Raw genomic sequence first — 16,577 nt, 5'->3', positions numbered from 1 at the left:
TATACTACATCAGGGGCAAGCTGCGCCCGTCACCAAGTGCATTTAACCCTCAGTAGTGTGGTTGGTCAAGCTATCACACCAAGTGCATTTAACCAGCAATAGTCTGTTCATTTTTTGGCCATATACTAAATCAGGGGCAAGCTGCGCCCGTCACCAAGTGCATTTAACCAGCAATAGTCTGTTCATTTTTTGGCCATATACTACATCAGGGGCAAGCTGCGCCCGTCACCAAGTGCATTTAACCCTCAGTAGTGTGGTTCGTCAAGCTGTGACACCAAGTGCATTTAACCAGCAATAGTCTGTTCATTTTTTGGCCATATACTACATCAGGGGCAAGCTGCGCCCGTCACCAAGTGCATTTAACCAGCAATAGTGTGGTTATTTTTTGGCCATATCCCAGTCTAATTCTGTCACTAAATCCATATGAAATCCATTGAATCCATTGAAATACAATTCCCAATTTAGCAATTTCATAATTTAGTGGTTTCTGCTATATCAGAGCTATTTGAAATCTATCCCTAAAAGGGTATATAATATTCAAGGTGCACATAGGGTCATTCAGAATAACTTCACACACACGCTACTGTGCATTTCCAAGTCTAATTCTGTTAGTAAATCCATACCGGTCACCCAGCGCCTAAATACTAGGCCTCAAATTTATATCCCGCTAAATCTCTCGTTACCGCTGTCCTGTTGTGGCTGGGAAAGTTATTTAGTGTCCGTCAAAGCACATTTTTTGTTCTGGGTTGAAATACAATTCCCAATTTAGCAATTTCATAATTTAGTGGTTTCTGCTATATCAGAGCTATTTGAAATCTATCCCTAAAAGGGTATATAATATTCAAGGTGCATATAGGGTCATTCAGAATAACTTCACACACACGCTACTGTGCATTTCCAAGTCTAATTCTGTTAGTAAATCCATACCGGTCACCCAGCGCCTAAATACTAGGCCTCAAATTTATATCCCGCTAAATCTCTCGTTACCGCTGTCCTGTTGTGGCTGGGAAAGTTATTTAGTGTCCGTCAAAGCACATTTTTTGTTCTGGGTTGAAATACAATTCCCAATTTAGCAATTTCATAATTTAGTGGTTTCTGCTATATCAGAGCTATTTGAAATCTATCCCTAAAAGGGTATATAATATTCAAGGTGCACATAGGGTCATTCAGAATAACTTCACACACACGCTACTGTGCATTTCCAAGTCTAATTCTGTTAGTAAATCCATACCGGTCACCCAGCGCCTAAATACTAGGCCTCAAATTTATATCCCGCTAAATCTCTCGTTACCGCTGTCCTGTTGTGGCTGGGAAAGTTATTTAGTGTCCGTCAAAGCACATTTTTTGTTCTGGGTTGAAATACAATTCCCAATTTAGCAATTTCATAATTTAGTGGTTTCTGCTATATCAGAGCTATTTGAAATCTATCCCTAAAAGGGTATATAATATTCAAGGTGCACATAGGGTCATTCAGAATAACTTCACACACACGCTACTGTGCATTTCCAAGTCTAATTCTGTCACTAAATCCATACCGGTCACCCAGCGCCTAAATACTAGGCCTCAAATTTATATCCCGCTAAATCTCTCGTTACCGCTGTCCTGTTGTGGCTGGGAAAGTTATTTAGTGTCCGTCAAAGCACATTTTTTGTTCTGGGTTGAAATACAATTCCCAATTTAGCAATTTCATAATTTAGTGGTTTCTGCTATATCAGAGCTATTTGAAATCTATCCCTAAAAGGGTATATAATATTCAAGGTGCACATAGGGTCATTCAGAATAACTTCACACACACGCTACTGTGCATTTCCAAGTCTAATTCTGTTAGTAAATCCATACCGGTCACCCAGCGCCTAAATACTAGGCCTCAAATTTATATCCCGCTAAATCTCTCGTTACCGCTGTCCTGTTGTGGCTGGGAAAGTTATTTAGTGTCCGTCAAAGCACATTTTTTGTTCTGGGTTGAAATACAATTCCCAATTTAGCAATTTCATAATTTAGTGGTTTCTGCTATATCAGAGCTATTTGAAATCTATCCCTAAAAGGGTATATAATATTCAAGGTGCACATAGGGTCATTCAGAATAACTTCACACACACGCTACTGTGCATTTCCAAGTCCAATTCTGTTAGTAAATCCATACCGGTCACCCAGCGCCTAAATACTAGGCCTCAAATTTATATCCCGCTGAATTTGAATACAATACATTGGGCCAAATAATATTTTTGTTGTTGTGGTGAACCATAACAATGAGGAAAACATCTAGTAAGGGACGCGGACGTGGACATGGTCGTGGTGGTGTTAGTGGACCCTCTGGTGCTGGGAGAGGACGTGGCCATTCTGCCACATCCACACGTCCTAGTGTACCAACTACCTCAGGTCCCAGTAGCCGCCAGAATTTACAGCGATATATGGTGGGGCCCAATGCCGTTCTAAGGATGGTAAGGCCTGAGCAGGTACAGGCATTAGTCAATTGGGTGGCCGACAGTGGATCCAGCACGTTCACATTATCTCCCACCCAGTCTTCTGCAGAAAGCGCACAGATGGCGCCTGAAAACCAACCCCATCAGTCTGTCACATCACCCCCATGCATACCAGGGAAACTGTCTCATCCTCAAGTTATGCAGCAGTCTCTTATGCTGTTTGAAGACTCCGCTGGCAGGGTTTCCCAAGGGCATCCACCTAGCCCTTCCCCAGCGGTGAAAGACATAGAATGCACTGACGCACAACCACTTATGTTTCCTGATGATGAGGACATGGGAATACCACCTCAGCATGTCTCTGATGATGACGAAACACAGGTGCCAACTGCTGCGTCTTTCTGCAGTGTGCAGACTGAACAGGAGGTCAGGGATCAAGACTGGGTGGAAGACGATGCAGGGGACGATGAGGTCCTAGACCCCACATGGAATGAAGGTCGTGCCACTGACTTTCACAGTTCGGAGGAAGAGGCAGTGGTGAGACCGAGCCAACAGCGTAGCAAAAGAGGGAGCAGTGGGCAAAAGCAGAACACCCGCCGCCAAGAGACTCCGCCTGCTACTGACCGCCGCCATCTGGGACCGAGCACCCCAAAGGCAGCTTCAAGGAGTTCCCTGGCATGGCACTTCTTCAAACAATGTGCTGACGACAAGACCCGAGTGGTTTGCACGCTGTGCCATCAGAGCCTGAAGCGAGGCATTAACGTTCTGAACCTGAGCACAACCTGCATGACCAGGCACCTGCATGCAAAGCATGAACTGCAGTGGAGTAAACACCTTAAAACCAAGGAAGTCACTCAGGCTCCCCCTGCTACCTCTTCTGCTGCTGCCGCCTCGGCCTCTTCTGCTGCTGCCGCCTCGGCCTCTTCCTCCGCCTCTGGAGGAACGTTGGCACCTGCCGCCCAGCAAACAGGGGATGTACCACCAACACCACCACCACCACCTCCGTCACCAAGCGTCTCAACCATGTCACACGCCAGCGTTCAGCTCTCCATCTCACAAACATTTGAGAGAAAGCGTAAATTCCCACCTAGCCACCCTCGATCCCTGGCCCTGAATGCCAGCATTTCTAAACTACTGGCCTATGAAATGCTGTCATTTAGGCTGGTGGACACAGACAGCTTCAAACAGCTCATGTCGCTTGCTGTCCCACAGTATGTTGTCCCACAGTATGTTGTTCCCAAATAATATTTTTGTTGTTGTGGTGAACCATAACAATGAGGAAAACATCTAGTAAGGGATGCGGACGTGGACATGGTCGTGGTGGTGTTAGTGGACCCTCTGGTGCTGGGAGAGGACGTGGCCGTTCTGCCACATCCACACGTCCTAGTGTACCAACTACCTCAGGTCCCACTAGCCGCCAGAATTTACAGCGATATATGGTGGGGCCCAATGCCGTTCTAAGGATGGTAAGGCCTGAGCAGGTACAGGCATTAGTCAATTGGGTGGCCGACAGTGGATCCAGCACGTTCACATTATCTCCCACCCAGTCTTCTGCAGAAAGCGCACAGATGGCGCCTGAAAACCAACCCCATCAGTCTGTCACATCACCCCCATGCATACCAGGGAAACTGTCTCATCCTCAAGTTATGCAGCAGTCTCTTATGCTGTTTGAAGACTCCGCTGGCAGGGTTTCCCAAGGGCATCCACCTAGCCCTTCCCCAGCGGTGAAAGACATAGAATGCACTGACGCACAACCACTTATGTTTCCTGATGATGAGGACATGGGAATACCACCTCAGCATGTCTCTGATGATGACGAAACACAGGTGCCAACTGCTGCGTCTTTCTGCAGTGTGCAGACTGAACAGGAGGTCAGGGATCAAGACTGGGTGGAAGACGATGCAGGGGACGATGAGGTCCTAGACCCCACATGGAATGAAGGTCGTGCCACTGACTTTCACAGTTCGGAGGAAGAGGCAGTGGTGAGACCGAGCCAACAGCGTAGCAAAAGAGGGAGCAGTGGGCAAAAGCAGAACACCCGCCGCCAAGAGACTCCGCCTGCTACTGACCGCCGCCATCTGGGACCGAGCACCCCAAAGGCAGCTTCAAGGAGTTCCCTGGCATGGCACTTCTTCAAACAATGTGCTGACGACAAGACCCGAGTGGTTTGCACGCTGTGCCATCAGAGCCTGAAGCGAGGCATTAACGTTCTGAACCTGAGCACAACCTGCATGACCAGGCACCTGCTTGCAAAGCATGAACTGCAGTGGAGTAAACACCTTAAAACCAAGGAAGTCACTCAGGCTCCCCCTGCTACCTCTTCTGCTGCTGCCGCCTCGGCCTCTTCTGCTGCTGCCGCCTCGGCCTCTTCTGCTGCTGCCGCCTCGGCCTCTTCCTCCGCCTCTGGAGGAACGTTGGCACCTGCCGCCCAGCAAACAGGGGATGTACCACCAACACCACCACCACCACCTCCGTCACCAAGCGTCTCAACCATGTCACACGCCAGCGTTCAGCTCTCCATCTCACAAACATTTGAGAGAAAGCGTAAATTCCCACCTAGCCACCCTCAATCCCTGGCCCTGAATGCCAGCATTTCTAAACTACTGGCCTATGAAATGCTGTCTTTTAGGATGGTGGACACGGACAGCTTCAAACAGCTCATGTCGCTTGCTGTCCCACAGTATGTTGTTCCCAGCCGCCACTACTTCTCCAAGAGAGCCGTGCCTTCCCTGCACAACCAAGTATCTGATAAAATCAAGTGTGCACTGCGCAACGCCATCTGTAGCAAGGTCCACCTAACCACAGATATGTGGACCAGTAAGCACGGCCAGGGACGCTATATCTCCCTAACTGCACACTGGGTAAATGTAGTGGCAGCTGGGCCCCAGGCGGAGAGCTGTTTGGCGCACGTCCTTCCGCCGCCAAGGATCGCAGGGCAACATTCTTTGCCTCCTGTTGCCACCTCCTCCTTCTCGGCTTCCTCCTCCTCTTCTTCCACCTGCTCATCCAGTCAGCCACACACCTTCACCACCAACTTCAGCACAGCCCGGGGTAAACGTCAGCAGGCCATTCTGAAACTCATATGTTTGGGGGACAGGCCCCACACCGCACAGGAGTTGTGGCGGGGTATAGAACAACAGACCGACGAGTGGTTGCTGCCGGTGAGCCTCAAGCCCGGCCTGGTGGTGTGTGATAATGGGCGAAATCTCGTTGCAGCTCTGGGACTAGCCAATTTGACGCACATCCCTTGCTTGGCGCATGTGCTGAATTTGGTGGTGCAGAAGTTCATACACAACTACCCCGACATGTCAGAGCTGCTGCATAAAGTGCGGGCCGTCTGTTCGCGCTTCCGGCGTTCACATCCTGCTGCTGCTCGCCTGTCTGCGCTACAGCGTAACTTCGGCCTTCCCGCTCACCGCCTCATATGCGACGTGCCCACCAGGTGGAACTCCACCTTGCACATGCTGGACAGACTGTGCGAGCAGCAGCAGGCCATAGTGGAGTTTCAGCTGCAGCACGCACGGGTCAGTCGCACTACAGAACAGCACCACTTCACCACCAATGACTGGGCCTCCATGCGAGACCTGTGTGCCCTGTTGCGCTGTTTCGAGTACTCCACCAACATGGCCAGTGGCGATGAAGCCGTTATCAGCGTTACAATACCACTTCTATGTCTCCTTGAGAAAACACTTAGGGCGATGATGGAAGAGGAGGTGGCCCAGGAGGAGGAGGAGGAGGAGGAGGAAGAGGGGTCATTTTTAGCACTTTCAGGCCAGTCTCTTCGAAGTGACTCAGAGGGAGGTTTTTGGCAACAGCAGAGGCCAGGTACAAATGTGGCCAGCCAGGGCCCACTACTGGAGGACGAGGAGGACGAGGATGAGGAGGAGGTGGAGGAGGATGAGGATGAAGCATTGTCACAGCGGGGTGGCACCCAACGCAGCTCGGGTCCATCACTGGTGCGTGGCTGGGGGGAAAGGCAGGACGATGACGATACGCCTCCCACAGAGGACAGCTTGTCCTTACCCCTGGGCAGCCTGGCACACATGAGCGACTACATGCTGCAGTGCCTGCGCAACGACAGCAGAGTTGCCCACATTTTAACCTGTGCGGACTACTGGGTTGCCACCCTGCTGGATCCACGCTACAAAGACAATGTGCCCACCTTACTTCCTGCACTGGAGCGTGATAGGAAGATGCGCGAGTACAAGCGCACGTTGGTAGATGCGCTACTGAGAGCATTCCCAAATGTCACAGGGGAACAAGTGGAAGCCCAAGGCCAAGGCAGAGGAGGAGCAAGAGGTCGCCAAGGCAGCTGTGTCAATGCCAGCTCCTCTGAGGGCAGGGTTAGCATGGCAGAGATGTGGAAAACTTTTGTCAACACGCCACAGCTAACTGCACCACCACCTGATACGCAACGTGTTAGCAGGAGGCAACATTTCACTAACATGGTGGAACAGTACATGTGCACACCCCTCCACGTACTGACTGATGGTTCGGCCCCATTCAACTTCTGGGTCTCTAAATTGTCCACGTGGCCAGAGCTAGCCTTTTATGCCTTGGAGGTGCTGGCCTGCCTGGCGGCCAGCGTTTTGTCTGAACGTGTATTCAGCACGGCAGGGGGCGTCATTACAGACAAACGCAGCCGCCTGTCTACAGCCAATGTGGACAAGCTGACGTTCATAAAAATGAACCAGGCATGGATCCCACAGGATCTGTCCGTCCCTTGTCCAGATTAGACATTAACTACCTCCCCTTAACCATATATTATTGGACTCCAGGGCACTTCCTCATTCAATCCTATTTTTATTTTCATTTTACCATTATATTGCGAGGCTACCCAAAGTTGAATGAACCTCTCCTCTGTCTGGGTGCCGGGGCCTAAATATATGCCAATGGACTGTTCCAATGTTGGGTGACGTGAAGCCTGATTCTCTGCTATGACATGCAGACTGATTCTCTGCTGACATGAAGCCAGATCCTCTGTTACGGGACCTCTCTCCTCTGCCTGGGTGCTGGGCCTAAATTTATGAAAATGGACTCTTTCAGTGGTGGGTGACGTGAAGCCTGATTCTCTGCTATGATATGAAGACTGATTCTCTGCTGACATGAAGCCAGATTGTCTGTTACGGGACCTCTCTCCTCTGCCTGGGTGCTGGGCCTAAATATATGCCAATGGACTGTTGCAGTGGTGGCTGACGTGAAGCCTCATTCTCTGCTATGACATGCAGACTAATTCTCTGCTGACATGAAGCCAGATTGTCTGTTACGGGACCTCTCTCCTCTGCCTGGGTGCTGGGCCTAAACTTATGAAAATGGACTCTTACAGTGGTGGCTGACGTGAAGCCTGATTCTCTGCTATGACATGAAGACTGATTCTCTGCTGACATGAAGCCAGATCCTCTGTTACGGGACCTCTCTCCTCTGCCTGGGTGCTGGGCCTAAACTTATGAAAATGGACTCTTACAGTGGTGGGTGACGTGAAGCCTCATTCTCTGCTATGACATGCAGACTAATTCTCTGCTGACATGAAGCCAGATTGTCTGTTACGGGACCTCTCTCCTCTGCCTGGGTGCTGGGCCTAAATTTATGACAATGGACTGTTGCAGTGGTGGGTGACGTGAAGCCTGATTCTCTGCTATGACATGCAGACTGATTCTCTGCTGACATGAAGCCAGATTGTCTGTTACGGGACCTCTCTCCTCTGCCTGGGTGCTGGGCCTAAATATATGCCAATGAAATGTTGCAGTGGTGGCTGACGTGAAGCCTCATTCTCTGCTATGACATGCAGACTGATTCTCTGCTGACATGAAGCCAGATCCTCTGTTACGGGACCTCTCTCCTCTGCCTGGGTGCTGGGCCTAAATTTATGAAAATGGACTCTTACAGTGGTGGGTGACGTGAAGCCTGATTCTCTGCTATGACATGAAGACTGATTCTCTGCTGACATGAAGCCAGATTGTCTGTTACGGGACCTCTCTCCTCTGCCTGGGTGCTGGGCCTAAATATATGCCAATGGACTGTTGCAGTGGTGGCTGACGTGAAGCCTCATTCTCTGCTATGACATGCAGACTAATTCTCTGCTGACATGAAGCCAGATTCTCTGTTACGGGACCTCTCTCCTCTGCCTGGGTTCCGGGGCCTAAATATCTGAGAATGGACTGTTCCAGTGGTGGGTGACGGGAAGCCAGATTCTCTGCTATGGGACCTCTCTCCAATTGATTTTGGTTAATTTTTATTTATTTAATTTTTATTTTAATTCATTTCCCTATCCACATTTGTTTGCAGGGGATTTACCTACATGTTGCTGCCTTTTGCAGACCTCTAGCCCTTTCCTGGGCTGTTTTACAGCCTTTTTAGTGCCGAAAAGTTCGGGTCCCCATTGACTTCAATGGGGTTCGGGTTCGGGACGAAGTTCGGATCGGGTTCGGATCCCGAACCCGAACATTTTCGGGAAGTTCGGCCGAACTTCTCGAACCCGAACATCCAGGTGTTCGCTCAACTCTACTGATGACCTTTCCAGAGGACAGGTCATCAGTTAAAAACTGTTAAATAACCATGCCATGCACTCCTGCGAAAAGAGGAGAAAGTCCAGAACGGAGATTCAAATTCACACATGGAGCATGATTTTCACATTGCACACACTCGTATATTTTCTGCAGCATTTTAACTGAATTTAAGACAGATGTTAATTTAAATGGGATCAATGTAAACACTGCCACATGTCCAGGCTTTGACCAGCCCTCAGGGCAAGAGGTGAACCCACCGAGTGTACATTAGGCCTCCATAATTAATTTTATTGGTGGGCCCTATGCACCCCAGTCCGATATTGCACATGTCAGTAGTAGCACAAAAAGCTTCCAGTGAAAAACTATTACCAATTTTCAGAATTTATGTTACACCCTTGAGGCTTAATAAACTTAAGGTTTATAGAATTAAAAGAATATTTGGGGGCAATACATAGCTATATTATCCAAAAATTGAAAGTTATGCTTCCATTTACGGTAGAGTTTTGGATTTTGGGTCATCTCTCCAAGGTAGGGTGCCATAAGTATAAACGGATTCTTTTGGTTAAAACAATATTCTTGCAAGGCTTCTGATTGCACAGGCTTGGTTCTCATCTAACGCTCCAACTATGAATACATGGTGGTTAAATCTTGTTAATAAGATGAAAAGCTATGAATATATCTTATACGAACAAAGAAATTCTGAGGATAAATGGTTTAAGATATGGGGAGAATGGAATTTTTTATTTTTCCTACTTCAATTTTCTCACTATTCACATTTTGTCCTTTTTCTGTTGCAGGGATGGGAGAAGCATCGCAACGGCGGTGGGACTTTTTGAGGGAATTGGGGGGGGTTAAGGGTATAGAAACTATAATCTTGATGTATTATTTTGTAAGGAATTACTATTGCTTAATAAAATTTAAAAAATATTACCTATTTTCACATAAAAACTCACCTGTGAGTTTAGTATAGGCAACCATGTCATCCACTGAGCCAGAGATTGTATAGGTCTTCCCATGTTTTCCATTTATCTTTACATGTTCATTAGCTTTCAAGAAAGCATCGGCAATCCTGGACCATTAAAAGAAAGGCTTAGAGATGAGGTGATGCATAAAAACTGTATTCTTGTTGACTACAATTCTACTAAAACACACGTGTAATACTTTTACATCCATTTAGACCCAGTCACACTCATGTGTCGACAGTGACCAGGAGAATTTTTGGGGAGTGCTTATTATGAAGGGAGTATTACTACTTTTATTATTTTAAAGCATTTTTAAGAAAACTAAACTGGTTGGACAACCCTTTTAAAATGATTTATACAAGGAGTTGCCTGTGCGGCTGTATTTGGTCCAAGAGGGGAAGGAGTCCTTTTTGGTTACAGGATGTTCTAGCATTGCTCCTAAACAGTCTGCAGCCATATCTTGGAACAGAGGAGCAAGGTGAAGGTAGAAGACCTTCTAACAATGTACTAATAATGTCACATTCTGTCGATTCCAGTCCTCCCTCACAGATTTGCACCCCATAACGCTCCTCACACAAATCTGCACCCTCCTGGCCCCAGAATACGCCACATGTCCCCTCACAGTAATGACTTATCCTCCCTCGCAGAAAGCTACAGCAATAGAGCGGGTCGTCATACAGCATGTACCCCTGGACTGCACTGCACACCACTAGGACCTCCCTCACTCCGCCGCTTGCAGGCATACACTAACCTCTCTCTCCGAAAATACCTGCACGAGCTCCAATGTCTGTGCAGAAAGAAAGCGCTGTCCTATACACATTTGGTTATGTGACCATTAACCCCTTCCCGATATCCTGCGTAAATGTATGGTGCATGTCTGGTCTTTAAAGATGGTGCCCGCTCCAAAGCGGGCGCCGTAGCAACCACAGCATTCAACCACAGCCAATGTCTGCGATCTGCGGTAATGAAGGGGCCCCCCCAGAGCGTATAGCTTGGGGGACACATGGTGGCAGGGGCAGTGGCTTTATCTTTGAGGCAATTAAATGGGTTTTTGGTGAATGAGGCTGTGGTAGGATTTCTCTCCCCCTCTCCCCCCCCCCCCTTTTTTGTCTTATATTTCAATTCTAGGTTTTGCTGACAGGAATCCGGTTTTGGCTGGTTCCCCTAGTGATCTGCATGGTAACGGGACGCTTTGATCAGCTGTCAGGATTGGCCAGCTGTTTCTAAAAGCGGGAAATGCTGGACAGCTGATTTGCAGCTGTCATTTTGAGCGGGAATCCAGGTGAATAAAGGTGACAGCGCACAGGTATCCAGCTGTCAGTTCCAGTGGAGCACCCTTCAAGGAGCAGCGCCCCGCCCTCCCTCCCATTTTTAATGTCGTGTTGCAAGTTTGGGGGTGATCAGTCACCCAGCTCGTGCTGGGTGGACTTAATGGTCCATAAGTTAATGAGATTTAAGTATTTATTCGATTATTTATATTTTATGGTTGGATTATTTATTGATATTTATTAATTCAGTATTTTGATTAATTGGTATGATAACTTGGTAAAACCCCAAATAAAGCAACACGGCCTATTTATTCCACACTGATTTGTCTCGTGTTTTAATTATATATTAGTTAAGTTTATACGGTTTCAAGAAATGTGTCCTCTGCCACCCATGCTGACTGTGAACATTTAACCACTCAGCTGCTGTGGTCAAATGACACCACAGCATCTGAGAGTGTTAAAAACTGGAAGCGCGCTTTATGTTCAGGTGTGCTTTCCCCAGCGGAGATGTGGGGGGTAAGCACCCTGTTCTAATAATGATTCTAGGCTTCCAGGCTCATTATTAGTATGTCCCAGTTCAGGCCACTATGTGGCAGCACTGAACTGTGATCTAGTGATTGCTATACAGATTCATGGAGCAATTTCCATTATTCTGTATAAGTTGTAATCTAATGATTGCAAATTGTGGTCCATTTGGGATCTAACAAAAAGTTTTGGAAAAAAAAATTCAAATCACCCAAGAAAATTGAATAAAAAGTCATACACACTCCTAAATGGTATTATCAAACACTACAGATCATCCCTCAAATAATGAGCCCCCCACACATCTCTGTAGACATAACTATAAAAAAGTTATGAGGGTCAGAATATAGTGATGAAAAATTATTTTTTTCTTGTCTTTTTAAAGTAAATTTTTTTCCCAGTATTAAAACGCAAGAAAAATTATACATATGTGGTATAGCCGGATTTGTACTGACCTGGAGAATGAAGAGCATAAGTCAGTTCCCGCATAGGAAACGCCCCCCCCCCCCCCCCCCCCAAAAAAAAACATCAAACTGTGGTGGAATTGCGTTTTTTCCCAATTCCACCCCATTCTGAATTTTTTTTCCCATTATGGCTCTGGGAAGGCTGCGAGCGAAAAACCAAAAACGCAAATCGTCAGCTCAGGAAAGAGTTAAACAGCATGTGCCAAGTAACGTCACAAACCTCCTTCTAACTAATCCATTCTAGCTTCTACCCTAGCGCAGCAGTGTGAGAAGAAGAATGAGGAGGTGGCACCAGGTTCGCGCTCCTTACAGAACGTCCTGACGCTAGCATCCTGACGTTTTGAGCATTGACTGAGGCAGGGCTTGCAGCAGTGAGCGGACCTACAGAGGTCCTGAGCGGGAGTGCTGTTAGGGTTGCCACCTTTTCCCACAAAATATACTGGCCAAATTTGCACATGTTAAAAAGGTTAACCTGGCTTATCATAGGTGTTATTTGATCATATTTTACGTTTTGTGCCTTTTTTCAATAAAATCTAACTTTCGACTGTTGGGGATATCCTGTGTCTTTAAGTTTTATTTAGCCTCTATTTTTGAAACATTGCTGCCGGGATTCTAATGCACAACTTCTACATTAAAGGGTTTCTGTCACCAGAATTAACCCTCTTAAACTGTCTGACATTAGCGATGTGCCAATGTCCGCAGAATCCAACTCTGCTATTTTTATGTTTAATGATGCCCCCCTTACGGCACAATTCTTACTTTTGTAACATACAAATTATCCTCTAGGAGCAAGGGGGACATTGCTCTTGCTCCTAGAGGCTCTGTTCTCCCACCTAATTCCACACCCTGCCGTCCGTGATTGACAGGCGAGCGTTCGTCTTCTCCTGCTGGCCGTGTGCTGGTTAAATGGCACTGCGTAGGCACGAGACTCAAAAGGACACAGGGGTGGCAGGAGAAGACGAACGCTGGCCAGCCCCCCCTGCTCCTAGAGGATAATTTACATATTACAAAAGTAAGAATTGTGCCATAAGGGGGGCAACAATAAACATAAAAATAGCAGAGCTGGATTCTGCTGACATTAGCACATAGCTAATGTCAGACAGTTTAAGAGGGTTAATTCTGGTGACAGAAACCCTATGAGGTTTTCTCTGTAGCAGTTCAACATTAAGCTTTGTAGCTCAGTGGTTAGGGCTTTTGCCTTTTTTGGAGCCAGAGCACGGGAATCCCGTTCTTTCCTAGATCGCCATGGGACCAAGCGCACATGCAACAGGTCATCCAATTCTGCTGGCAGATGTCCTTTAAGTACCCAAAAACATGGTTTCTAAACCTTTTTCTATGAAGGTTTCAACTACCAGAACATGGTGACATCTGTGCCCCCCCCCCCCCCAGCCGTCAAAGCCCGTGCCTAAATTAAAACAGTAAAATAAGAAATTGTTGCAGCCAGAAAAAGGTCTATTCCACAGGAGTTCTCAGAATATGTTCACTTCTATCAAAACTGCATCCAAACCTAACCAAAAACTGGCTGACGCCTTAGAGTTTGGGGAACACTTCCCTACACCATTTTAATTATTTTTTATTTTTGGCAATGGCTTTTTTTAGAATCCTGCTAGGTGTCACCACAATCAGTAATTATTGCCCAGGTAAATGTGTTGGAAAACGTATTGCTAAACTTATTGTAGGAAACCACTATGTTCACACATCAGAATTTTTTAAACCATAACCTGGAGTGGGTCAAAAGAGTGAAAGAGGTACAAGTATTTCTATTATACGTCTTCTCTCTTTAGGTTCCAGCGTTGAGCAGCCTGATGTGACTTTATATTAACTGCATTGGTGATGCGTACCCTGCATCATTAGTGAAGTTTAAAGCCTTAGCAAGCTAAAGGACCTCTGATGTCATCACAGGCCCCGAACTGTATAAGAGTAAAGTTCTGCATTCAGGACTTGTTTTGTCTGGTAAAATAAAGGAACCCTTAATGGAAACTCGACAGACCTGATTATAGTCGTAACTATAATTTATATGTTACTTCTAGGACTTATATTAATTATGTTTTTCTTCTCCTATACTGGAGCAGAAAAAAAAATCATAAATGTTAAATGTTAAAGCAGCAATTCCCAAGTTCGTATAAAGAGACTTACATTATTTCAATGCCCTTGACAACTTTATGCTGGTATGCCCTTTGGTGCAGACTGTACCGAGTGTAGAACAAATCATACATATTCCAGACTTCCTAAATAATGGTGGAGACAGACAGTTTAATTATCTTGATAAGTATCATATAAATACCGTATATGTATTGGGTTACACAATATAATTTCCCCATAAGTACATATAACTCAGGTGAAAAGAATTACAACGGTGTTCTAAAGCAGGTTATACACATAGACGTTCTGTAACATGAGAGTTTCGGTCCGAAGAATGCAATGAATTACAAGTACATACAAATTTAATTCATATTTCACCCAACAAATAAGGTTGTGCAGTAGCTGCTGTAGAAGTTATATTTTACCCAACAAAATGTTATCCCTCCATATGTTTGCTCTGTACTATGGTGCTTCCTCCTCATCCTTCTAGTTCAGGGGTCAGCAACCTTCGGCACTCCAGCTCTTGTGAAACTACAACTCCCAGTATGCTCCATTCATTTCTATAAGGCCTCTTGCACACGACCATGGTTTGGCTCCGCATCTGAGCCGCATTTTTTGTGGCTCAGGTGCGGGACCCATTCACTCCAATGGGGCCGCAAAGGATGCGGACAGCACTCTGTGGGCTGTCCGCGACTGTTGCTCTGATCCGTGGCCCCGCAAAAATGATAGATCATGTCCTGTTCTTGTCCGTTTTGCAGACAAGAATAGGCATTTCTATAATGGGCCGTCTGTTCCGCAAATTGCGGAAGGCACACGGGAGGCATCCGTGTTTCGCGGATCCGCAATTTGAGGACCTCAAAACACGGCATGTTCGTGTGCAAGAGGCCTAAGAGCCTTCTTAAAGAGCAGAGCAAGTATGCATGCTGGGAGTTGTGGTTTCACAACAGCTGGCGTGCCGGAGGTTGCCTACCCCTGTCCTAGTCAGACTATTTAGCACAGAGAGGGCACAGATTACGACCAAATACAATCTCAAGTAGCCCCATCATTTTTATTGTTATTCTTGAAAGGAGTTATCCAAGTTTGACTAACCACCTCTAGGATGCTTGGCCCCGTGACCCTTCACATACTTACCTCTGTCCCTGACGGTGGATTCCTCCAGAATCACTCCATGGCCGTGGCTACATCTTCCCTGCCGGCAGAAATCAACATCTGTCAATGAGAGGGGGCTATGTGCAGCCAATAACATGCTGCACCGGTGACCAGTCCATTTGCATCATGTGATGCAAGGAGGTAAGTCACCATCATGGCCTGCTATTGGCTGTAGCCCCATCCCTGACAGATGTTGACTTTTGACAGTGGAGCGATACTGGAAGAAACTGGTGTCAGGGACCAGGTAAGTATTGTCACGAACTATGGATCCGATCGCTCCGGATCCCACAGCTGTGACGTAGTGGTCTGTGACGGAGTCTGCGCACACACAGAGACCTCACGTGACCGGGGTATTACCATCCGGCTAACACCCCCCCACTACACTTCGGTAACTGCCACCACGTGGGTTCCCGATCCACGAGCCGACTATCCGGGTCATTCACTATCACACAGATTAGTGGATGAACCGGATATCACTTACTGACCAACCGCAGTCAATCACCCCCAGCTACAATTCCTGAATGCAATTTAACTAACTACCTGGTAACGTCTCTTCAAAGGCAAGGTACGTTGTTCAGCAGCTTAGAATATGGAAGACTTGGCCATTTAGATTTTATAATCTTTAATAAGAGGTAAAAAGCAGTGCATACAAGTCTAATGAAAATGACTATAAATCTACAGAATAATAATAACAATATAAATAATCACGACAGTTCAAATGAAAGGGAAAAAGATGACAGAATACTTAGTTTCTCTGGAGGGTTTCAGATGGTCGTTCATATGTCCTTTTTGAATCCTTGCAAACCCCTTTTCAGTATGTATCAGGGGAGACCCTCAAAGTTCTTCTGATACAGGGATATGCCGTCAATGTCCAATTAAGTGTCTGGTGATGTTCCATGGGTCTCTCTCCTCTGTCCTTGTGCACAGATTTTTATGAACTCTCCCATGGGCAGGAGACTTACTCCTGTCAGCCAATGGCAGCAGAGTGACTGTGAAGCCTAGGGATTGGCCTCCAAGTGTTTTATGACCCCCACCAGGGTTAATATGAACCGTTTACCCGAACAGCTGGGGATGGCCAGTGGACCAATGATGTCCACGGCCACCCTCCTGAAGGGTTCATCAATTATCGGTAAGGGATTCAATGGAGCTCGGTGACGGTCTCCTGCTTTGCCAACTCGCTGACAGATGTCGCAGGACCTGCAGT

General features: G+C 46.8%; 1 protein-coding gene across 1 annotated transcript in view; it reads right to left on the bottom strand.

The window, feature by feature from the left end:
• LOC122941505 (deoxynucleoside triphosphate triphosphohydrolase SAMHD1-like) overlaps positions 1 to 16,577 on the bottom strand; it is a 205,411-nt gene that overhangs the window by 75,298 nt on the left and 113,536 nt on the right. The window contains exons 9-10 of the mRNA XM_044298819.1: positions 14,279 to 14,370; positions 9,880 to 9,995 (exon numbers count right to left, since the gene is read on the bottom strand). Of these exons, the coding sequence (XP_044154754.1) occupies positions 9,880 to 9,995; positions 14,279 to 14,370 (208 nt within the window). The remainder of the gene's footprint in view (positions 1 to 9,879; positions 9,996 to 14,278; positions 14,371 to 16,577) is intronic.

Source organism: Bufo gargarizans, chromosome 6 (assembly GCF_014858855.1).
Source record: "Bufo gargarizans isolate SCDJY-AF-19 chromosome 6, ASM1485885v1, whole genome shotgun sequence".
Lineage (NCBI taxonomy): Eukaryota > Metazoa > Chordata > Amphibia > Anura > Bufonidae > Bufo > Bufo gargarizans.
Note: the sequence above shows the minus strand (reverse complement) of the source record. Positions and strands in the feature narration are given on the sequence as shown.